At 33.8% G+C, this 20,312-nt stretch overlaps 1 protein-coding gene across 4 annotated transcripts in view; it reads right to left on the reverse strand.

Annotated features, from left to right (window-relative positions):
- Positions 1 to 20,312, reverse strand: part of RIC1 (RIC1 homolog, RAB6A GEF complex partner 1) — a 102,251-nt gene that overhangs the window by 36,832 nt on the left and 45,107 nt on the right. For 2 of the 4 annotated variants that reach the window (XM_031449756.2, XM_010993425.3), the window contains exons 4-7: positions 11,836 to 11,943; positions 7,621 to 7,763; positions 7,148 to 7,284; positions 1,892 to 1,983 (exon numbers count right to left, since the gene is read on the reverse strand). In XM_031449756.2, the coding sequence (XP_031305616.1) occupies positions 1,892 to 1,983; positions 7,148 to 7,284; positions 7,621 to 7,763; positions 11,836 to 11,943 (480 nt within the window). Of the gene's footprint in view, positions 1 to 1,891; positions 1,984 to 7,147; positions 7,285 to 7,620; positions 7,764 to 11,835; positions 11,944 to 13,736; positions 13,838 to 20,312 lie in introns of all 4 variants that reach the window. The other 2 variants (XM_031449757.2, XM_010993426.3) reach the window with 2 other exon arrangements.

The following is a 20,312-nucleotide window of genomic DNA, read 5'->3' on the forward strand; positions in this document are numbered from 1 at the left end:
ACCCTCCATGAGAAGCAGTGTTAAGGACAAGGATTTCTCACTTTACAAAAAGATTATTGACAGTGTAGTGAGGGCAGTGACTTATAACATGTGTATTACTTATACTAATAAAAACACTCTTGATACTTAATTTGATGTAGCTGGAGACAATACAAGATGTATGTTCTATAGAACGACTAAGTCACAAAGGTCAAAATGGAATTTGATATTTAAGAAGGGGTTTTGAGCTCATATGACTTAATAAAAAAAACAAACAACCCAATCCAAAAATGGGCAGAAGATCTAAACAAGCAATTCTCCAAGGAAGAAATGCAAATGATCAATAGGCACATGAAAAATGCTCAATATCACTAACTATCAGAGAAATACAAATCAAAACTACAATGAGGTATCACCTCACACCAGTCAGAATGGCCATCAAAAGTTCACAAATGACAAATGCTGGAGAGGCTGTGGAGAAAAGGGAATCCTCCTGCACTGCTGGTGGGAAGGCAGTTTGGTGCAGCCACTGTGATAAACAGTATGGAGATTCCTCAAAAGACTAGGAATAGATTTACCATACGACCCAGGAAACCTGCTCCTGGGCGTATGTCCAGAAGGAACCCTACTTCAAAAAGATACTTGCACCCCAATGTTCATAGCAGCACTATTTATAATAGCCAAGACATGGAAACAGCCTAAATGTCCATCAACATATGACTGGATAAAGAAGATGCGGTATATTTATACAATGGAATACTATTCAGTCATAGAAACTGACAACATAACGCCATTTGCAGCAACATGGATGTCCCTAGAGAATGTCATTCTAAGTGAAGTAAGCCAGAAAAAGAAAGAAAAATACCATATGAGATCGCTCATATGTGGAATCTAAAAAGAAAACAAAAACAAAAACAAAAACAAAAACAAAAAACATAAATACAAAACAGAAACAGACTCATAGACACAGAATACAAACTTGTTGTTGCCAAGGGGGTGGTGGGGTGGGAAGGGATAGACTGGGATTTCAAAATGTAGAATAGATAAACAAGATCATACTGTATAGCACAGGGAAATATATACAAGATCTTGTGGTAGCTCACAGCAAAAAAAAAAAATGTGACAATGAATATATGTATGTTCATGTGTAACTGAAAAATTGTGCTCTACACTGGAATTTGATTATAAAATGACTATTGTAAAATTGTAAAATGACTATAACTCAATTAAAAAATGTGAAAAAAAAAAGAAGGTGTTTTGAAGACTAAAATGCACTATACTCACTGTAAGGCATTACTGTAAGTACCTGATACAATCTTTTTATTTGAGCTCAAATATAAGCTTGACAAAGTCAGGCATCTTTGTTGTTTTCTAGTGTATTCCAAGTGCTTAGAATTATTCCTGGCACACTGCAAACACACAGATATTTGTTGAATGAGTGACTTATATTCAATTTTACTTATAAAACCTGCAGTATTTGAATTAAAGCAAGAAACTGATTTTATGTGTGAGCTTTAAATTTGCTTGTTAACTAAGGCATACTCACTAATTCAAAGGAATTAGCAACACTGATGTCTTTTTTAAAAAAGGATTATTTTAGAAAAAGAAAAGTATCTTTCTGATTCTCCTTTAAACAATAAAGAACATAAATTTAACGGATTTAATCTTAACTTGTGATTTAATTTCCTAAAGAAAATGAAGAAAAGCTCCCTTTTACAAATTAATACACTCAATCTCCAAAATCTGCCCTTTAGATTTTTTTGCTTCAATTAAAATACTTTTATATTTTATACTAAGGCTGATTCATAAATTATGAAAGGCATGACAAAGTTTACAAGTGTGTTAACATATTAAGTTAAAAAATATTATTTTGGGCAATAAATCTTAAAATGCAGATGTCTGTATCAATTACCTTGCACAACCAAATGCCATTAGTCGATACTTGTTATTCACTGCCACACAAGTTCCATCAACAACATCTTGGGGCCAAACTCCATGAAGCTGCTGTAATTAAGAAAAATAGTTAAGGTTGAAATGCATTCTCCAAAGTATATTCTAATCAATATAATTCTTCAATAAACAAGATTTCATAAGGCTTTATGTTGTTTCACCTGGATAGGAAAACTTCCCATGAGGACTACCATCTGGATATTCTCATTTAAAACCTCAATGTCATTAATTGGTTAAACAAATATTCCCAAATGAGCTCAGTCCAGTGCTAATCTATAAAACATTTAAAAAAAATGGGTATTTGATCTCCAAATTCAAATGAAATGAAGATGACTTTCCTATTAGAATGTAAACCTCTTGATGGTAGAAACTGCATTTAACTTGCTCACTATTATTATTATTGTCACCTAACACACAGAGTTCAACTTCCTAATCAATGGAAAATAGTCAATTTTATTTGCTCTATCCTTTAGAAGTGATTAATGATTTGTCAATTGCTTACAATTCTCCATTATTCCTTTGCTTTATAGTATAATAGTTAATAGCTTGGTATCTGGCAGGCTGACATAGTATCTCAGGTCTACCATTCACTTGCTAAACTGATTATATGACCTTTCTAACCTTCAGTTTTCTTATCTGTTAATTATTTATCACTAAGAGTGCTTTGAAGATAAATAAGAAGTGTATATACATGTAACACATTTAATATGATGCTTAGAATTCAACAAATTAAGATTCAATAAATGAATGACATTATTATTAAGCTTTATATGCTACTTAATTCTGAATATAAACACAGAATAGACTTCACTCCACTGTCTGTTTTTATTTGCCAAATCAAGAGCATCTTAGGTTATAAATTCTAAGGCAAAGGTCATCAGGACTGCTAGTTCAGTAAGCACACCAAAAAAGCACACAATAATACAGCACTTTACTTTTTGGGTTATTATACTAACAAACGTTAGATGATCCAATATAATTAAACTGTTTGAAATATAACACTACAAATTTTATTTAATTCCTAGGTAAATTATATAATCTACTATCTAAACATGGAATATTTGGGGGTTTGTAGGAATTTTACTTATTCTATTTTAATAATAAAACTAGGCATTGCTTTAGATAAAAAATGGCAAAGATAACACTGAACATTACTTCTCTAGACTATTGCCTAGACTGAAATTCATTCATTCACCTCATAACAAATATTCCCCAGATGCCCACTATTCACTAAGCACTGCTTTAGATGCCGAGGATATGGCATATATTCAAACATACCAAAATCCCTAGCCACATTCCTGCCTTACCTTTATTAAGAGACTGACAAGTTTAAAAAATTGTACAAAAAATATATTGTACAGTCTATACTGGAGGTTGGTAAATGCTATGGAAAAAATAATAAAGCAATTATGGAGAAGAGAGTATAGGGGGAAGGATGTAATATTAAACAGTTTTTCCCTATGATGTGCTTCCTGAGGAAAGTACTGAGGGAGATACAGCAAGTAGAAAGGCCCTATTGTAGAAGCATTTCTGGCGAGTTCAAAGAACATCAAAAAGATCTGTGTAGATGGAGTGGAGTTGAATGGGGAAAGGAGAAGCAGTAAATGAGGTAACAGATGAAAAAGGAAGCCATATTTATAGGGCTTCGAAACTCACTGTAAGAACTTGGGGTTTTTTTCCTCTAATTTATATATGGGGAGTCACTGGAGTGTCTTTTTTAACCCTTTCTATTATGAATTATAATACATTAGAGAAAAATACCTGAACCAAAAATGTACCTCTCAATAATATCACAAAGTGAACACTTGTGAAATTACCACTCAGGCCAGAAATCATCAATACCTCAAAGTCCCCCAACAGTGTCCTTCCTGATCAATATACCCTCACCACTACCACAAGAGTAACCAATATCCAGACTTACATGGTAATCACTTCTTTTTCTTTACGCCATTATCATTTACACACACATCCATACAAACTCTAATTCAGAGCTGCCTATGTTTTCAGCTTTCCTTTAATTTTGTGTAAAATTGAATTCCAGCATGTACTCCTTTGTGTCTAGTTGCTTTCACTCAACGTATCTGTGAGATTCATCTGTGTTGCTGCATACAGTCTTGTTTGTTCATGCTCACTGTCACCTCAAATACTGGGCTTTTAGCCCACTGGGCCTCTGGTCTCCCCTAGCCTGGTAATTCTTTACTGTCTTGTTAGCTCTCCAAAGCCTTTAAGCATATTCTAAGAATTTTTCTTTCTCCAGCTTTTCTAGTTGTCCTTAGCAGGTTTTGTCCTAAATATCTAGTCCTACTGAAGAGTTCTGAGCAGAGGAGCAGCATAAGCTGACATATTTTAATACATCTGTTAAATGCATTACACAATATCACACAGGATTTTTATAAAGCACTTAAGTGTCTAACATAAATATGCCATAATTACTGTATTTCCCAATTATAGTAATACATATATGTTGTTTTTATGTAATTTATATTTTCTACTTAAAATTTATTTAATAATGTCTATCAACTTTTCAATATTTTTTAAATACTTAATCTACTGGAAAATTTTCTTTAACCAAATACTAACAAAAGCTGCTACTCAGAAATAAGTCAATCACCTTTCAACTCTAATATTTTTCTTTTCAGTAAAAATATTTAAATCCCAAACATACATCAACAAAATGAAAAGGCAACCTACTAAATAGGAGAAAATATTTGCAAATCATGTATCTGGTAAAAGGTTATATCCAAGATATATAAAGAACTCCTACATTTAATGGCAAAAAAAAATCTGATTGAAAAAATCGGCAGATAATCCAAATAAACATTTCTCTAAAGAAGACAAACATGGCCAAAATGTAGATGAAAAGATGCTCAACATCACTCAACATCAGGGAAATGCAAATCAAAACCACGAGGTAGCACCTCACACCTGTCAAGTGTGGCTATTAACAAAAAGACAATATAAGTGTTGGCAAGGATGTGGAGAAAAGGGAACACTTGTGCACTGTTGGTGGGAACGGAAATTGATGCAGCCACGTTGCAAAACAGTATAGAAGTTTCTCAAAAAAGTAAAAATAAAACTACCATATGATCTAGCAATTCCACTTCTAGTTATTTATCAAAAAAAAGAAAAGAAAGAAAATACTAACTTGAAAAGATATCTGCACCTCCAGGATCACTGCAGCATTATTTACAATAGCCAAGATATGGAAACACTTTAGTATCCACTGATGGATGAATGGATAAAGAAAATGTGGTGTATATATACATATATATTCATAGAATAGGATACAGTTGACCCTTGAAAAATGTGTAGGGTAGGGGCACCTATTCCCTGCACAGTTGAAAATCCACGTATAACTTTATGGTCTGCCCTCCATATCCTTGGTTCTACATCTGTGGATTTAACCAATCACATATGGTAGAGTACTGTAGTATGTATTTATTGGAAAAAAAAAATCCAGGTGTAAGTGGACCTGTGCAGTTTAAATCCATGTTGTTCAAGGGTCAACTATATCATTCAGCCGTAAAAAAGAATGAAATCTTGCCTTTTGCAACAACATGGATGGACTCTGAGGGCTAAATTATGCTACATGAAATAAGTCAAACGAAAGCTGATACCACGTAGAAAAAATGTGTCCTTAAAAAATTAAAATCAGAACTTTCTAGTTAAAGAGAGCAGACTGCACATGAGTATTTACCTTCTCTGACTCTTTAAATCCCAACTTTTATAATGGAAAAGATTTTTTTTCAAAATGCATAAATTGGCAAGGACAAAGAATGGGAGAGGAGGTACTATCAGAAAATTTTGGAAGCAGGGAAGCATATGGAAGAGGAGAATCCTCACCTAGTAGTAAAGATATTGAGAAACAGCTAAATTTACAAAAAAGGCTTCAGTATTTAAGTGTTTCTCAAAATCTGACCTAAAAGCAGTAGGACTGGTTCAAAACCTGTTTAAGCAGCAGCTGGGGCTGCCTCAGGTACCTCTGCAGTCTCAGCAGCGAAGAAATAGCCCACCTTCACCTCAACAGAAAAACTGACATTTTTCTTTGGAGAAAAACACAAGAAAAAATTCCAGTCGGTCTCTAGATTACATTGAAAATAGTGATAAGTGGGAGTTTACATCCTGAATTTGGACCTCTTAGTCTCTTTCGTAACTCAAATTCCAGACTACTTTGCCAGCCAGGTATGGAAAAAAACAAAACTAGAAAAAACTGCAGGACTCTTTTCCAACAAACACTGGATACAGAGAAGGAAGAAATAATCCAGTTAGCTCACCCTAAGATGAAAATGACAGTCAAACCCACCAAAACCCACAGAGCCTCCACTGAATCCACATTTTTATTTTGGGTCTTTGTTATGGCAACCAAATTCATATATTAATTAACCAAATATTAAGTAACCATTAACTCTGAAAGGATCTCATACAAATAAAGGAATAAAGGGAACCCACAGGATGATAATGGACAGCCCCAAAATGCAACAGCGTTAAAGGTATGTATAGACAGCAACCAGTCCAGTTTAGAGCAGGTCAGAAGGCTCCAAGAGAAATTTCTTCAAGAAACAGAGAGAATACTTAAATGTGTTTAAAAGAACTGAGAAGTTATTTATACAGCAGTGGATAGTTTGGGCTTGAGTCAGTGGTAAATACATAAAAACTAAGCAAAGGTAAAGAACAAACAATGATAAATTCCCAGTGGGAGGAAAAATCTGCAGGAAAGGAAAAATAATAACATACTACATGGCTCAGAAAGTAGTAGTGTTTACATAGCAATGACAATATAAACAATGAATAGTAATCTAACCTAAACCATAATACTACACTGGAAAGATGGGAAGAACGAATGAATGTGGTAGGAATAGGGAAGAACAAAGTAAATGTTCACTTCCTACAACAGGAAGTCAATAAACACAGCCTAAAAACTAAAAATTACAGGAAACACTCAGAGCAGTGGAGACCAACGGCAAAACTAGTAGTTGCCTGACAATGGAAACTGGGCATGAAGAGAGCAGGCAGAAGGAAAGGAACTACCATCTTTCATTAAGATGTCAACAGAATTATCTGCCTATTTATACTACTTATATGTAAAGTTTTAATTAAAACATTTATTAACAACTACTTCTAAAATCTCAAATAAGGATAGTGGGGGAGAGATTTAATAAAGACCAAAATTAATAAATGCAAAATTTAAAAATAAACATTCAAAGTAAATAAGTCATACCTCTGCAGTAAATCTACTTGATACTGGTGTAATAAATCCAACTTTACCATCATTAAACACAACAGCAAAACCATCAAGTGTGGCACAGTATTCCATGTCTCTAATGTGCACATCTGCAAAGCCCAGGAATGAACCTGCTGATGAAAAAATAAGTACATGAAATATGAATATAAACACAGTAAAAAATTCTCTCACATTTCCGCTTGCAAATCTTGTAAAGATAATTAAAAGGGCAAAAATAATGACCTAACAACATTAAGCAATTAAACTACTACTTCCTACTCTTTCTCTCTCTCCCTCTCTCTCTCACACACACACACACATACACACTCACTCTCCCTCCCTCCCTCCCTCCCCTCCATGCACAATTATTTCCAAAGTAGAAAAACCAAAGTTCATCCATAGAAAATATATAACTAGATTATATCACATATTAAACACCTGGTTCTATCTTATGCAAAAAGTGCAACTACCTCTGGATGACTGCAGGTCTACTGAAAAGGGTACTGTACAAAGATTAATAGCTTTCCTTCCATTTGTCATTCCTTCCCAGTGAATAAGATGAAGAAGTCCATCAGAAGTAGCAACTAGGAGATCTTCCAGCACAGACTGCAAACTATAGGGAAGTAAACAATTTAGAATCAATAATCTTTTTAAGACAGCGTATTGGGAAAGCAAAGAATATGAGTATAATTGCTCTGGAGAAAATGCAGAGATCACGAAACCACTAACAAAATTGCCATTTATCTACAATTTAGCTATTAAGTATCTTTATCTATGTATAATTCAATCTAGAATCAGAAATTCTTAAAGAAATGAAAGACTGCAGTCTGATCTAGTCACAAACTTCATGAACTAGGTTTAAAAATTAGACATAGTGAAACAGCAAATCAGACGATGGAAGGATAAGTGACAGCTGACAAGAAACTGACACAATACTGTAAACTGACTATACTTCAATTTTAAGAAAATATACTCATTAGATGAATATTTTTTTAAAAAAGGTAAGAGGCAGAGAAACCATAAAAAGAACTAATGACAGGATGACAATCTGGAGCCATGGAATATAGAGGTGACAATCCTTCAGCCTTGTCTAACAGAACTTTCATGAGGAATGAAAATGTTCTCTATCTGTACTACCCAACACACTAGCAACTAGTCACATGTGGTGACTGTCCACCTGAAATATGTCTAGTGTGACAGAAGAAATAAATTTTTAATTTTATTTACTGTCAACTATAATCTACATTAAATCATTTCACTTAACTAGTGGCTCCTGCAGTGGACGCCACAGTTCTAGGCTACAGTATTTCTAGGGCATCACTGAGTCGTCTCACATTGCTCATCCATCAACAAACAATTTTTAAGCCTGGGCTCTGGGAGATTCAAAGGTGAATAAAATATAGTTTCTCCTTTCAGAAGACCTCTCAGCTGACTAAGAAATGGAAAGTAATAATGTAGTATGACCTCAGCACCTACTGATACTTACAAAGAGATTTGATAATTATGTACCTAATAGCAAGAAATGTTTACTTTGCTTACTCCAATAATGCCAAGCTCCTAGAGCAGCGGAAGAAAGAAAAAAGGAGAGGAAGGGCAAGAGGAAAAAAGAATCCATACATGAGGCTACAAAGATATTCACAGAGAGAAAAAAGAGAGAACCAGTGGAAACTGCTATCAAGAAAGCCAAGGGAGTAAGAAGGATTTAAGAAAGTACTCAGGAGTATCCAAGGATGAAAAAAAAATTTAAGTATAAGAAACAATAAAAAATGTTGTGTCTATAATATACACTCTATTATATATTATTAAATATCCTTTCACACTCTAGAAGTTAAAGAGTCTGTTTCAGAAATATTTTAATCCATAATGGTGAAAAAAAAAAACACTTTCAATGTTTTAATACTTAAACTTTGTTTGGAAAGCTGAGTTCAATGACTGACTCCCCAAAGATTTCAGATAATGAAGAAATAACTGTATTTTCTTTCCAACTATAAAAATATTGACAAAGAGTAGAATAACATGTCCTTACCCAGCTCCATGTCTTGAACTTCAGAGCACATTTGGTCAATTAAAATTCCCAGTTTATAAAAGTTCACCTTTTAAAATATTACATACTCTTTCATTTCAAATTTATATTTTAGTGATAAAATACATGTGTAGTATGTAGTGGCTAGAATACAAAAACTTTGCTTTAGACCTGCTACTACATGTCAAGAGACAATATAGTGAAGTAGTCATTGGTTTACTAGTGATTTTCATTCAGCAGTAGTCAGTCTAGGTTTTTTCAAATTATATTCTCAATTTCCCCTGCTCATATCACCTTAGAAGACACACCGCATGTGACAGTTAGGAACAAGATCAAGGTTACCCTCCAGGAATTTAACTGCCTGCTAGGCAAAACTCAACACTCCTCTTAACAGAATTCAGAATCTCTACAACATTATAATGCGCAATGCTGTGATAAAAAATGACCAGGCGTTTGAATAAACAGGAAAATGTGACCCAGAGTCAAGAGAAAAATCCACCAATGTAAATAGATTCATTGACAATCTTGATGTTGGAATTAACAATGACTTTAAAATAACTGTGACAAACATGATAATCTATACAAAAAGACATTGTATCCTCCTCATTTAATTAAAAATAAACAAACATTAAAATAAAGGTTGATGTTAAATGTTAAAGTACTGAATACTTCCATAAAGGTTGGTAAATAGGCCTTGTTCCAAGCCACCCAAGTGCCTGCCCACCAGGGATTCCCATTCTCACAAAGATCTAAGAATTAAAGGATTCATTCTTGGCACCTGGGAGATGTCTGGACCCTATGCCAATAATTGACACCCTATGTCTTTAAATGCCATACTGGTTTTTAAGTATTTTGAAAACTACCCCTGGGTGTAAGTAAACATAAATATACCCTAAGTTGTATCCTTAGAGAGCATCTACAATAACTGACTTCTATGGACTTTATAACACCCATCTGGTATCCCAGAGGTGTTTGTTATTATTGTTGTTGTTGAATTTAGGATCTTAAAAGTAGAACAGTGTTTCTGATTAACCATTCTTAATAGGAAATATATAATGACCAATTCTCAAATATGTAAAAACATTTAATACCTAACTAATATTAGGTATTAGTTACAAGGGGCTTTCCTAAGTGCTGGGATGGAGGATAAACTGTAGTATTTATTACGTGGTATCAGAAATAAAGACTAAGAGTTTTAATTATAAATTATAGTAGTGCTTTTTACTTTCTAAACATTATCTATCCTCAATTAATAACAAAGGGTAGATGCATAATAGTAATCCTATTCTTCAATCAAAAATTAAAAGATGGCAGTACTCTTGCCATCTTACACCTATAACCAAAAGCATAATTGTCACATGCAGTGTGTCTTCTAAGGTGATATGAGCAGGGGAAATTGTCCCTAACTTTATTTGACTTATTTTCAATAGTGGAAGTTGGTTAATAGCCCAAGTTCCATATCTACTCCCTCAACTAAAATTATATAGTAATTCTCCAATCAAACTTCCAGGAGGTACGTGTTACAGGTGCTAATAATAACAGTGCTCTGAAATGCAATTATTTTACTGAAGTTTTGAGAGAAACATTAGATATTTCCAATCACCTAAATTTGTAGATTAAAAACTAGCACCTGTCAAGTTAAACTAGTACAAGATGGCAAGAATTCTTTTTTTAAAGGTTCCTTTTCTATCCCATTTCTGAGAACTATACAGTTTTTGCCACCAGGTGGAGGCAGAAAGCCATGCTTGTACCCAGACATTCAAAATTCCTTACAAATGTTACATTCTTAAAAAGGATCTCCGTGCTCAAATAAAATCTGAAGTGAAGCGTAACCTGAAACTCAATCTTTTGTAACCATGATCACGTTTAAACAAATAGCAGCAACAAAAAAAGCACTTTTTTTTCTGAGAAGTAAAAGATTAAACAAGGCAAGAGCCAGCCACTTCCATACAATTCGATTTAATATGTTCCAGTATCAGTACTGTATTCCAACAAGAGAAATGATGAAAGAAGCCTATCATAAGAACTGTGAATCAGAAAGATTTAAAAAACATAGGTATTACATTCAATATATTTATGTACCTCATCTGTATTTAATAAGAGTACCCAGTAAAAAGTCTTTTTCCCAAACCCATCCCCCTAGCCACTCGGGTCTCATGTCTAGTTTCTTACACATTCTTCTAGAATAATACATATGTTACTATGACTAGCTCCCTTAAAAAAAAAAAAGTAAAATTATTATATAGAATATACCTTCCTTTTTTACTCAACAACATACTTAGGAAGTTTTTTCAGTAATGAGTAAGTACCCTCACTGTTTTTTTACAAAAACATGAGTATCTTTTTAAGTAACATAGACTATATACTCAACAAGTCGAGATCTTACCAAAAACATAAATTTGAAATAAAATTATTGAAATCAAATAAATTTCAAATAAAAATATATCCAAATTATGGGCTTTTATTATAATGATTTAAATATAATAATGTACCACTTGTAAAATTTTACACTTTTTATAAAGGCTAATCAAGAATTTCTAGGACTAAAAACTAGTAAACTCAATGAAAAGAAATAAAATCAACTTTTTTATTGGTCATGTAATTAACCAACTACACTGCACACTGTCATCATAAAATGCTTAATTTAACCAAAGTACTGTACCTCATGATGGGTGCTTGCAAATCCAGTATTTTTCTCATCTCTAAATTTAATGCTGGAGCACACTGTTCTTCCTTAAAATGGGGTATCCCCTTCATTTGTGGACTTCCTCTAAAAAAAATAGCAAATACAAAAGATTAAGGAGACAGACAATGAATTCTCCTTCACTTTGTGATTAGTATCCAATCAATAAAGTAATGTAATCAAATTTACAAACCAGCTGTTCATCCTTTAGGTTCTCAAATGAAAAACAGACTTAAATTCCATTACAGCAGATGTATCTATCAATTAGAAATAAATTTGACCAATGTAATTTGTGTTGGGGAGGTGGGAGTGCAGGGGAAGAGGGAGAAGAGCAAAGGATCTGGGGGGAAATAGTAACAATAAAAATGAATTCTCAATGGAAGCAACAGACATCTTATTTAAAATGACTGATAGCCCTTTCTGAGTTGGGCAACTATGGAACTTATATATCATTCTATTGCACAGTGCAAGTTCAAAGTGATTCAAATCCTCACCTCATCTTAACTTATTCCACACCCTATTCCTGAGTCCTATCCTTAAGGTATGTATGAGAATTAAGGTCAGTTTCAGGGATGGAATTAGGAGATGTTTTACATATTGGTAATAAATAGTAAAATGGCTAAATTTGTAAACTCCTTGGCATTAAAAGGTTGCATTAGAGTGGCTGGGTCAATTTCAAAGTAACTAAGCTGTCACATATAGCCCCTCAAAAAGACTACAAAACTGCTTTGCAATCTTTATACCCATATGGCATTGGACCATTGTTTCTCAATGCCTGTGCTGCAATTTAATAGCTCTGTCTCTTCTCTATTAGCTCTCACTTACTCTAGGCAATATTTAGCTTGCCTACATCATCCTTCCGTTTCCAGTTACCTACAATCCTAGAAATCAATTTGTCTACACTATTAAAATTATATGCAAAGAGTCTAACAAGTTCGACAGCTTTCAAGGTTCCTAGCTTTGTGAAAATTATTTAGATGCCCAGAAAATTATTTGGAAGTCTTCTTTTCAGTTTTAGATTATTTACCATATAGAAGGTTGGTGCTGTTTTATTACTAATCTGCTCTGCTACTGCCATGACCTGGAATAACTGGATTCCTTCTACGTGTCTGAATGGCTAAATTGGCTAATGTTTAACCACACATGTTCGTGTTCAATTAGTACACTTGCCTGATGTGACAGCCCTTAAAAGGACACCATGAATCAGTTTACAGAATTATTAGAATATCTGAACTGCTAATCACACAAAGCATTGTGATGAATTTCCTGAGATGTTCTCCACTATATCTAATGTAAAATTATTTTTCAAAGTAATACACACATAAATTAGTCAAATAATGCTAGAAAGCTCATGATAAAGGAAAATAACTACAAAAGTAGTGTTTAGTGAGAAGGCAACCAGTTTGAATTCTTTTAGCTATTATCTTCTATTTACCTGCATATTTTGTAGACCATGTGTTTACACTGCTTTGACATCATTAATTTTAGATATCATCTATTAAATTTATACCCTCATTTCTTCCCTTTTCCCCTTTCCTCCCAATTTAATTATACCAAAATATTTTCATTATGATAAATATATAAATATTTTTCACTCCTAGGTCAAGTAGTGTTCAATAATTATATTTATTTCCTTATGTAACTTCTTAATTTTCCCAAAGTTAACTTTACCACATATTTTCATTTGCTTGGTTTTCTTTAAATGTATACCTAAGTCTTCTCATACTCCTTAATAGCTCAAACAACTATTAATATAATCTGTGTGGTCAAACTTGTTACATAACTTACTATTTCCATCCTGCCCCCCACCCAGACATCCCTCTTTATGCCCACTGCCCTACTATCTAAGTCTAATGCACAGCTATCAACCTGATATTTACTTTGTCATCATCCTTTTATGATTTCTTTGCTTCTTTCCTATGCTGAATTCTTTATTTTATAGATCCCATCTCTTCCTCGGTTCACATATTCTTGGGGCTTCCTGGAAAGGTACATGAGAAGTAAACTTAGAACTCTCAAGTCAAAAATGTCTGTATTTCATTTTGACACTTGAATACCTGTCCCTTCAAAAAAAAAAAAAAGACTATGATATAGTTATCTGAAAAGACGTTTCTTCTGCCATTGTTCTATATCCTGGGAGGGTCCCTCGATGCATTCACTGAATTTTTAATTTCTGCTACTACAGTTTTCATTCCAGGAACATTTTCACCCAACTCCCCTTTTTATTACAGCACCTATTTTTTTATAATTAGTTAATACCTGACTCAGATTGTTAATTATCATTTCCCCAAAGTGTTTTTGCTCCCTGCATTGTCTATTTCCTTTGAATTTCCTTTTTTATGGTGTGTGTCTCTTTTACATTGGAAACATGGCTGCTAATCCTTGACTACCAACATTTGTTCATGTTTAACAGGTTAATAAGAAAAAAATGAATTACAAACTCTGTGTTCAGGTTGGGTTGGCAACTGGTGGACCTCAGGGTAGTGGTCAGTTGGCATTTTTGTTGAGGTCTTACAATATAAGGGCCTGGTGGGTCATTCATCTGGAATGGCTTAATTTCCCCAGTAAAGATCCCTCAATCCTGCCTGGGATATCTAAGTATGGAAGCCAGAAGTCTGCAGCCAAGCAGGGGAAGAAAGCTTGTCTGTGTCCTATTGCTCAACAACAACTTTCATTTAATCCCCATCTTTAGTTTAGCATCTCATCCTTGCCCTACTGTGTGTCTGGCATCCCTTTGGTTTAATCAGACAATACATTTCCTATCTCCTCTGAGGTGAGAACATAGAAATCTTATTCTTTATTTAGATTTTTCAAACAATTGCCCTGTTTATGGCGCCTAGCTCACTCCTATATTTCTGTGGTAATAGTGCATCTAATTCCTGAGCCATCTAGGGTTTTGCAGATTAAACAAGCTGATTTTCATCAATAACACGTAGATAACCTTAGGCTCTCAGGCTTGCTATTCTTCCTAAGTCATTTATTCTTTCTCATCCAATTTTTAGGTCATGAGTTAGAGATACCTCTATCTTTTATTAAAGATGAAAACAGTATTTCAACTTTCTGATCTGTAGGTGATTTTCAAGACAAAGGTGGAAACCTCTTAAAACTGGAAACTATTTTCCTTTATATAAATACTCTCATTTATTAGAGCTAAATATTACGATAAGAATTTTATAGCAAATTTAAGTAAATGCTGACTTCTCAATGACTTCCATTAAACAATTATAGATAAATTTCAAAGCAGTTTCCATCCCTCCCTCCAAACACACTAAAATGCAGTAAACTATTAAAAAATTAATTTAACAAAAAAATCTAACTTTCTGATAAAAAAAATTCCTACTTATAGGCCAACAATAATTTGAGAGTATTGCATCAGATTTTTGGAAGGGAGTCATGGAAGATGAGGCTGGAAGGATAAATTAAAGCCATATTATAAAGAGAACTAGATGCCTGGGGGGAAAAAAAGAAATAAATTGAGCATTTACTAAGTATGCTTGTACAAAATGTTCTGCACACACTATCTCAACTAACTGATTATAATCCTTTGAGACATGCATTATTATTCAAAAAAAGAAACTAAAGCTTCAGTTTATTATTAAGAATTTTGTTTATGGTCACAGAGCTAGTAAGTGAAGGAGCTGACATGTGAGCCCGTGGCTTCAATTCCAGGTGCTGAGAAACTGAAAACTAATAGTGTTCAAGAGACTAACAATAACCTTTGTGTACACAAAGAAATATTACAACGAATACTAAAGAACGGACTGGGAATGAAGTAGGGGCAGGAGTAGTCTGCAGATAAGTAGGAGACTATTAATGAGGGTGCACAAGAGCCTCTACTGGCAGTAGAATGTCTTTTCAGACAACTTTATCATATCCTTTCTGAAGGGAGATAATAAAAGCATATTGAGAAGTATAGTTTCTGTTTAGCAATAGAGGCTTCTCAGAGCCAGACAGATACAATCACATTACATGCATACCTGGTTGTCATTCATGCTAGTGACAAATACTATATTCTTTACTCTTGGGAACATAAAAGAACTGTGCTTTCTTGACCAGTTAAAATTAAGTATGGCCATGTAACTTTGGCTTATAAAACACAAAGGGAAGTGATTTTGTGTCATTTCTGGGCAGAAGCTTTAAGAGCCAGCACTTGGTTCACAGTGCTGTTTTTATCCTCTACCACAGGGACTTAGCCTATGCTGACTTACATAATACAGTTGTCCTTTGGTATCTGGAGGGGACTGGTTCCAGGACCCACCACAGATATCAAAATCCACTGATGCTCAAGTCCCATAGCCAGCCCTCCGAATCCAGTTCTGTATCCACATATTCAACCAACCATGGGTCATGTAGTACTATTTGTGTCACCGAAAAAAATCTGTGTATAATTGGACCAGCACAGTTCAAACCTGTGTTATTCAAGGGTGAATTGTATACTATATCAAATAACTGACAGTTGTTAGACTGTGGCCCAGTAAAACCCAATAAATTAATAGTTTGTGATTACTGTTCATGAGTGATTTTACTAACTACATAGTTTAAGGAGCAGAAAGAGAAAAGAATGAAGAAAAATGAACACACCTTAAGAGACTGTGATGTACCATCATGCACAGCAACATACACATATTGGGAATCCCAAAGGCAAGAGAAGGGCAGGAAGAATATCTGAAGAAATAATGTCCCAAATCTAATAAAGACATGAATCTAACCATCCAAGAAAGCTTAGCCAATTCCAAAAGGATAAATTAAAAAAGACCCATACCAAGATACATCATATTTAAACTACTGAAAGACAAAGAGAGAATATTGAAAACTGCAAGAAGTGATTCATAATATACAAGGGACCCTCAATAACATTAGCAGCCAATTTCTCATCAGAAACCGTGGAGGCTGTGGCAGTGGAATGACATTGCAAATGCTTAAAGAAAAAAAGTGAACTAAGAATTCGATATCCAGAAAAACTATCCTGAAAATAAAGGAGCAGTTAAGGTATTTTCAGACGAACAAAAGTTCAGGGGTTTTGTCACAAGTAGATCTGAACAACAAGAAACACTAACGGGAATCGTTAGGCTGAAATGAAAGAACACTAGACAATAATCCAAAGCCATACAAAAAAATAAAGACCAGTAAAGGTTAACTACACAGATAAATAAAGAGCCAGAAGTAGTATATTTACCATTTAAACTATATGATTTAAAAGACTAATGCATAGAAAGATAATTATAAATCTACATTACGGACACACAATGTGTAATGTGTGACAATAAGAACATGAAAGGGGAGGATGGAGATATATAATTTTGGTATTTAAACTAAGTTGTTATTAATTCAATCTAGGTTGTTGTAAGTGTAAAATGCTAAGTAATCTCCAAGGTAACCACTAAGTAATCACTAAAATATACACAAAAAGGAAATGAAAAGGGAATCAAAATTAAACACAAAAGGAGGCAGTAACAGAGGAACTGGGGAACAAAGAAAGATGACACAGATCAAACAAAGAGCAAAATGGCAGAAGTCCCTCCTTATCAGTGGTTACTTTAAATGTAAATAGATTAAACGCTCCAATTAAAAGACACACTGTCAGAACAGATTTGAAAAACATATGATTCCATTTCTAAGCTTTCTAGAAGAGACTCAGTTTACCTCAAAAGAAACAAGTAACTTGAAAATGAAAGGATGGATAAAGATATTCCATGCAAATAGTAACTCAGACAGAGCTGGATAGATATAGTAATATCTGACCAAATACTTTAAATTAAAAATTGTTACAAGAGATAAAGGACATTATATAGTGATAAAAAAGGATCAATCCAGCAAGAAGTTATAACAATTATAAAAAGGTACACATCTAACAATAGAGCCCCAAAATATATGAGGCAAATACTGAGGCAACTGAAGGGAGAAGCAGTTCTAAAAGTAATGGTTGGGTATTTCAATATCCCAGTTCCAATAATGGATAGAAAAACTAGACAGAAGATCAGTAAGGAAAGAGAGAATCTGAACATTATAAACAATCAGACCTAAGACATATATTAAATACTCTACCCAGTAACAGCAGAATATACTCTTTCGCAAATGTACATGAAACATTCTCCAGGATACATATGTTAGGCCACAAAAATACCTCAATAAATTAAAAAGTTTGAAATCATATAAAGTATCTTCTCTGACCACAATGGAATGAAACAATACATCGGTAACAGGGAAAACTAAAAAATTCACAAATACATGAAAATTAAACACCACCTCTTAGATAACCAATAGGTCAAAGAAAAAAACAAAAAGGAAATTAGAAAATACTTTGAGACTAAGATGAAAACATAACATCATAGGAGGCAGTGAATGCAGTGCTCAGAAGAAAATTTATAATTACATTAAAAAAAAAAATTTCAAATCCAAAACTTAATGTTACACTTTAAAAGGAACTAGAAAAAGAGCAAACTTAATCAAAACTAGCAGAAGGAAGGTGTAATATATAATATAATAGTTGGAGTGGATATGAACAAAAAACAGAGAATAAAGAAACTACAGAGAAAATCAAGTAAAGCAAAGGTAGTTCCTTTAAAACACCAATAAAATTGAAAAACCTAAGGGGAAAAAAAGAGAGAAGACTCAACTTAATTAAAATCAGAAATGAAAGAGGGGACATTACTACTGACCTTAGGGAAATAAACAGATTATAAGAGAATTTAAATATTTAGTGAATCCACATTTAGTGAACCTGAATTCCTTTCTTTTATGGATACATATAAATACTTAAATATCCAGAGGAAGCAGATTATGCTTGATAATTCAAAAGGCAATCCGAACAACAGTTACAACTGCAACTTACTATTCACCTACTAACTCATTTTTCTCTTTTTATAGATATACAAAAGCATAGAAAGTAGCTAAACAAGCAGCTTTTCCAAAGTCATGGTCAATAAAAAACAGAACCCAGAATGGAACACTGAGGTGTCTCTAATTTCAAATGCCATTTTCTTCTTCACATCTCTAAACTGCTATATATTTATTAGAGGTAGTAATATCAATTCCAATATCATAAGAAAGTAGGAAAAATAAAATTAAGCCAGTTTAAGATTTTTGTTTTACTTACGTATTTTCATGAATTATAAAAGTTTTCCTACCCTTCCGTTCTAATGAATGCAAGGCATTCATGTCAATGAGAGGCTCCTGAAGGGCAATGAAAAATGGAATTCTTCTCTGGGGTAGGTCAGCTACTAGTTAAGCTTCCCCTTCCCACAGCCTTCAGGATGAAGTATTTTCCCATTAAGTTGATAAAAATAAAAGCAAGTTACAGTACTCAAAGACATATCATAAAAATTACAGAGAAGTCTTTAAAGAAAAAACTGTCTTTAATTTATATCAAGTACGTTTTGGAGGGCTAAACAAAGTGATAAACTATCTGTGAAATTAAATTCAACAGGCATTTATTTCAACAAAGTCTATTGTGCAGGAAATCTCAAATATTTTAAGTGCCAGCTAAAAAAATAATAATAATGTGGCAGATAACCTGACGGATTTGGTGGGGCAGGAGGGCTGGCAGTGAGGGAGAGGGCACAAGGACACAGGACAGGAACTTCAAAAGTATGGCTAATTATAGTGTTTTCCTAGCCACATAACTTATCTAAGGCCTATCTTTCCTTCCAAGTACAGATCAAATCTCCGTATCTATTAAACTTCCTCTGACAACTCAGCACTCTCCCTTGAAATGCTATTACCACTTTCAGGGATGTCACTCACTTGGCATTTGCCACTGTATCCTGCCGTTAACACTAAGTATTCCTCTCTTCATTAGGATCTTATACCTTTTAGCACCAGGATAGCTATTATTTTACAAATGACTGTAGGCATACAATAAATGTTTGAAAATGATAATGAAGAAAATTGCATTCCAGATTTTTACATCTTTTCCTTCCAGTGTATTGAGGTATAATTAACATAGAACACTGTATGCGTTTAAGGTGCACAACATAATGACTTTATATATATATATACACATTGTAAAATGATTACCACAGTAAGATTAGTTAACATCAACACCTCATAGTTACAATTTTTTTTCCCTTGTGATGAGAACTTTTAAGAACCACTCTCTTACAACTCAAATTTTCAAATTTTAAAAAAGATTCTGGGATGTGTTAGGTTTGATCCAGGAAGTTCTGGCAGTCCAAGGTGAATTCTGGGACCAAAAGGCTTTGATTCTTCATAGTTCTGGAAAGGCTCAGATGGTTTCTTTCCTAAAACACCATGCCTCATATTTCACCATTTTCAGTGAACCTAACTATTTATTAGAATTCAATATTGAAAATATTTTGGATCAAATAATAGTATCTTGGAAGTGCTAAACCACCCTAGTGAAAAGAGACTGAAAATTATTCAAGCTGACTGATGGGCACATAGATGGTTGGTCACTATTATTATACTAACAGAGTAACTGGTACCAAGTGAGCCTT

Source organism: Camelus dromedarius, chromosome 10 (genome assembly GCF_036321535.1).
Source record: "Camelus dromedarius isolate mCamDro1 chromosome 10, mCamDro1.pat, whole genome shotgun sequence".
Taxonomy (NCBI): domain Eukaryota; kingdom Metazoa; phylum Chordata; class Mammalia; order Artiodactyla; family Camelidae; genus Camelus; species Camelus dromedarius.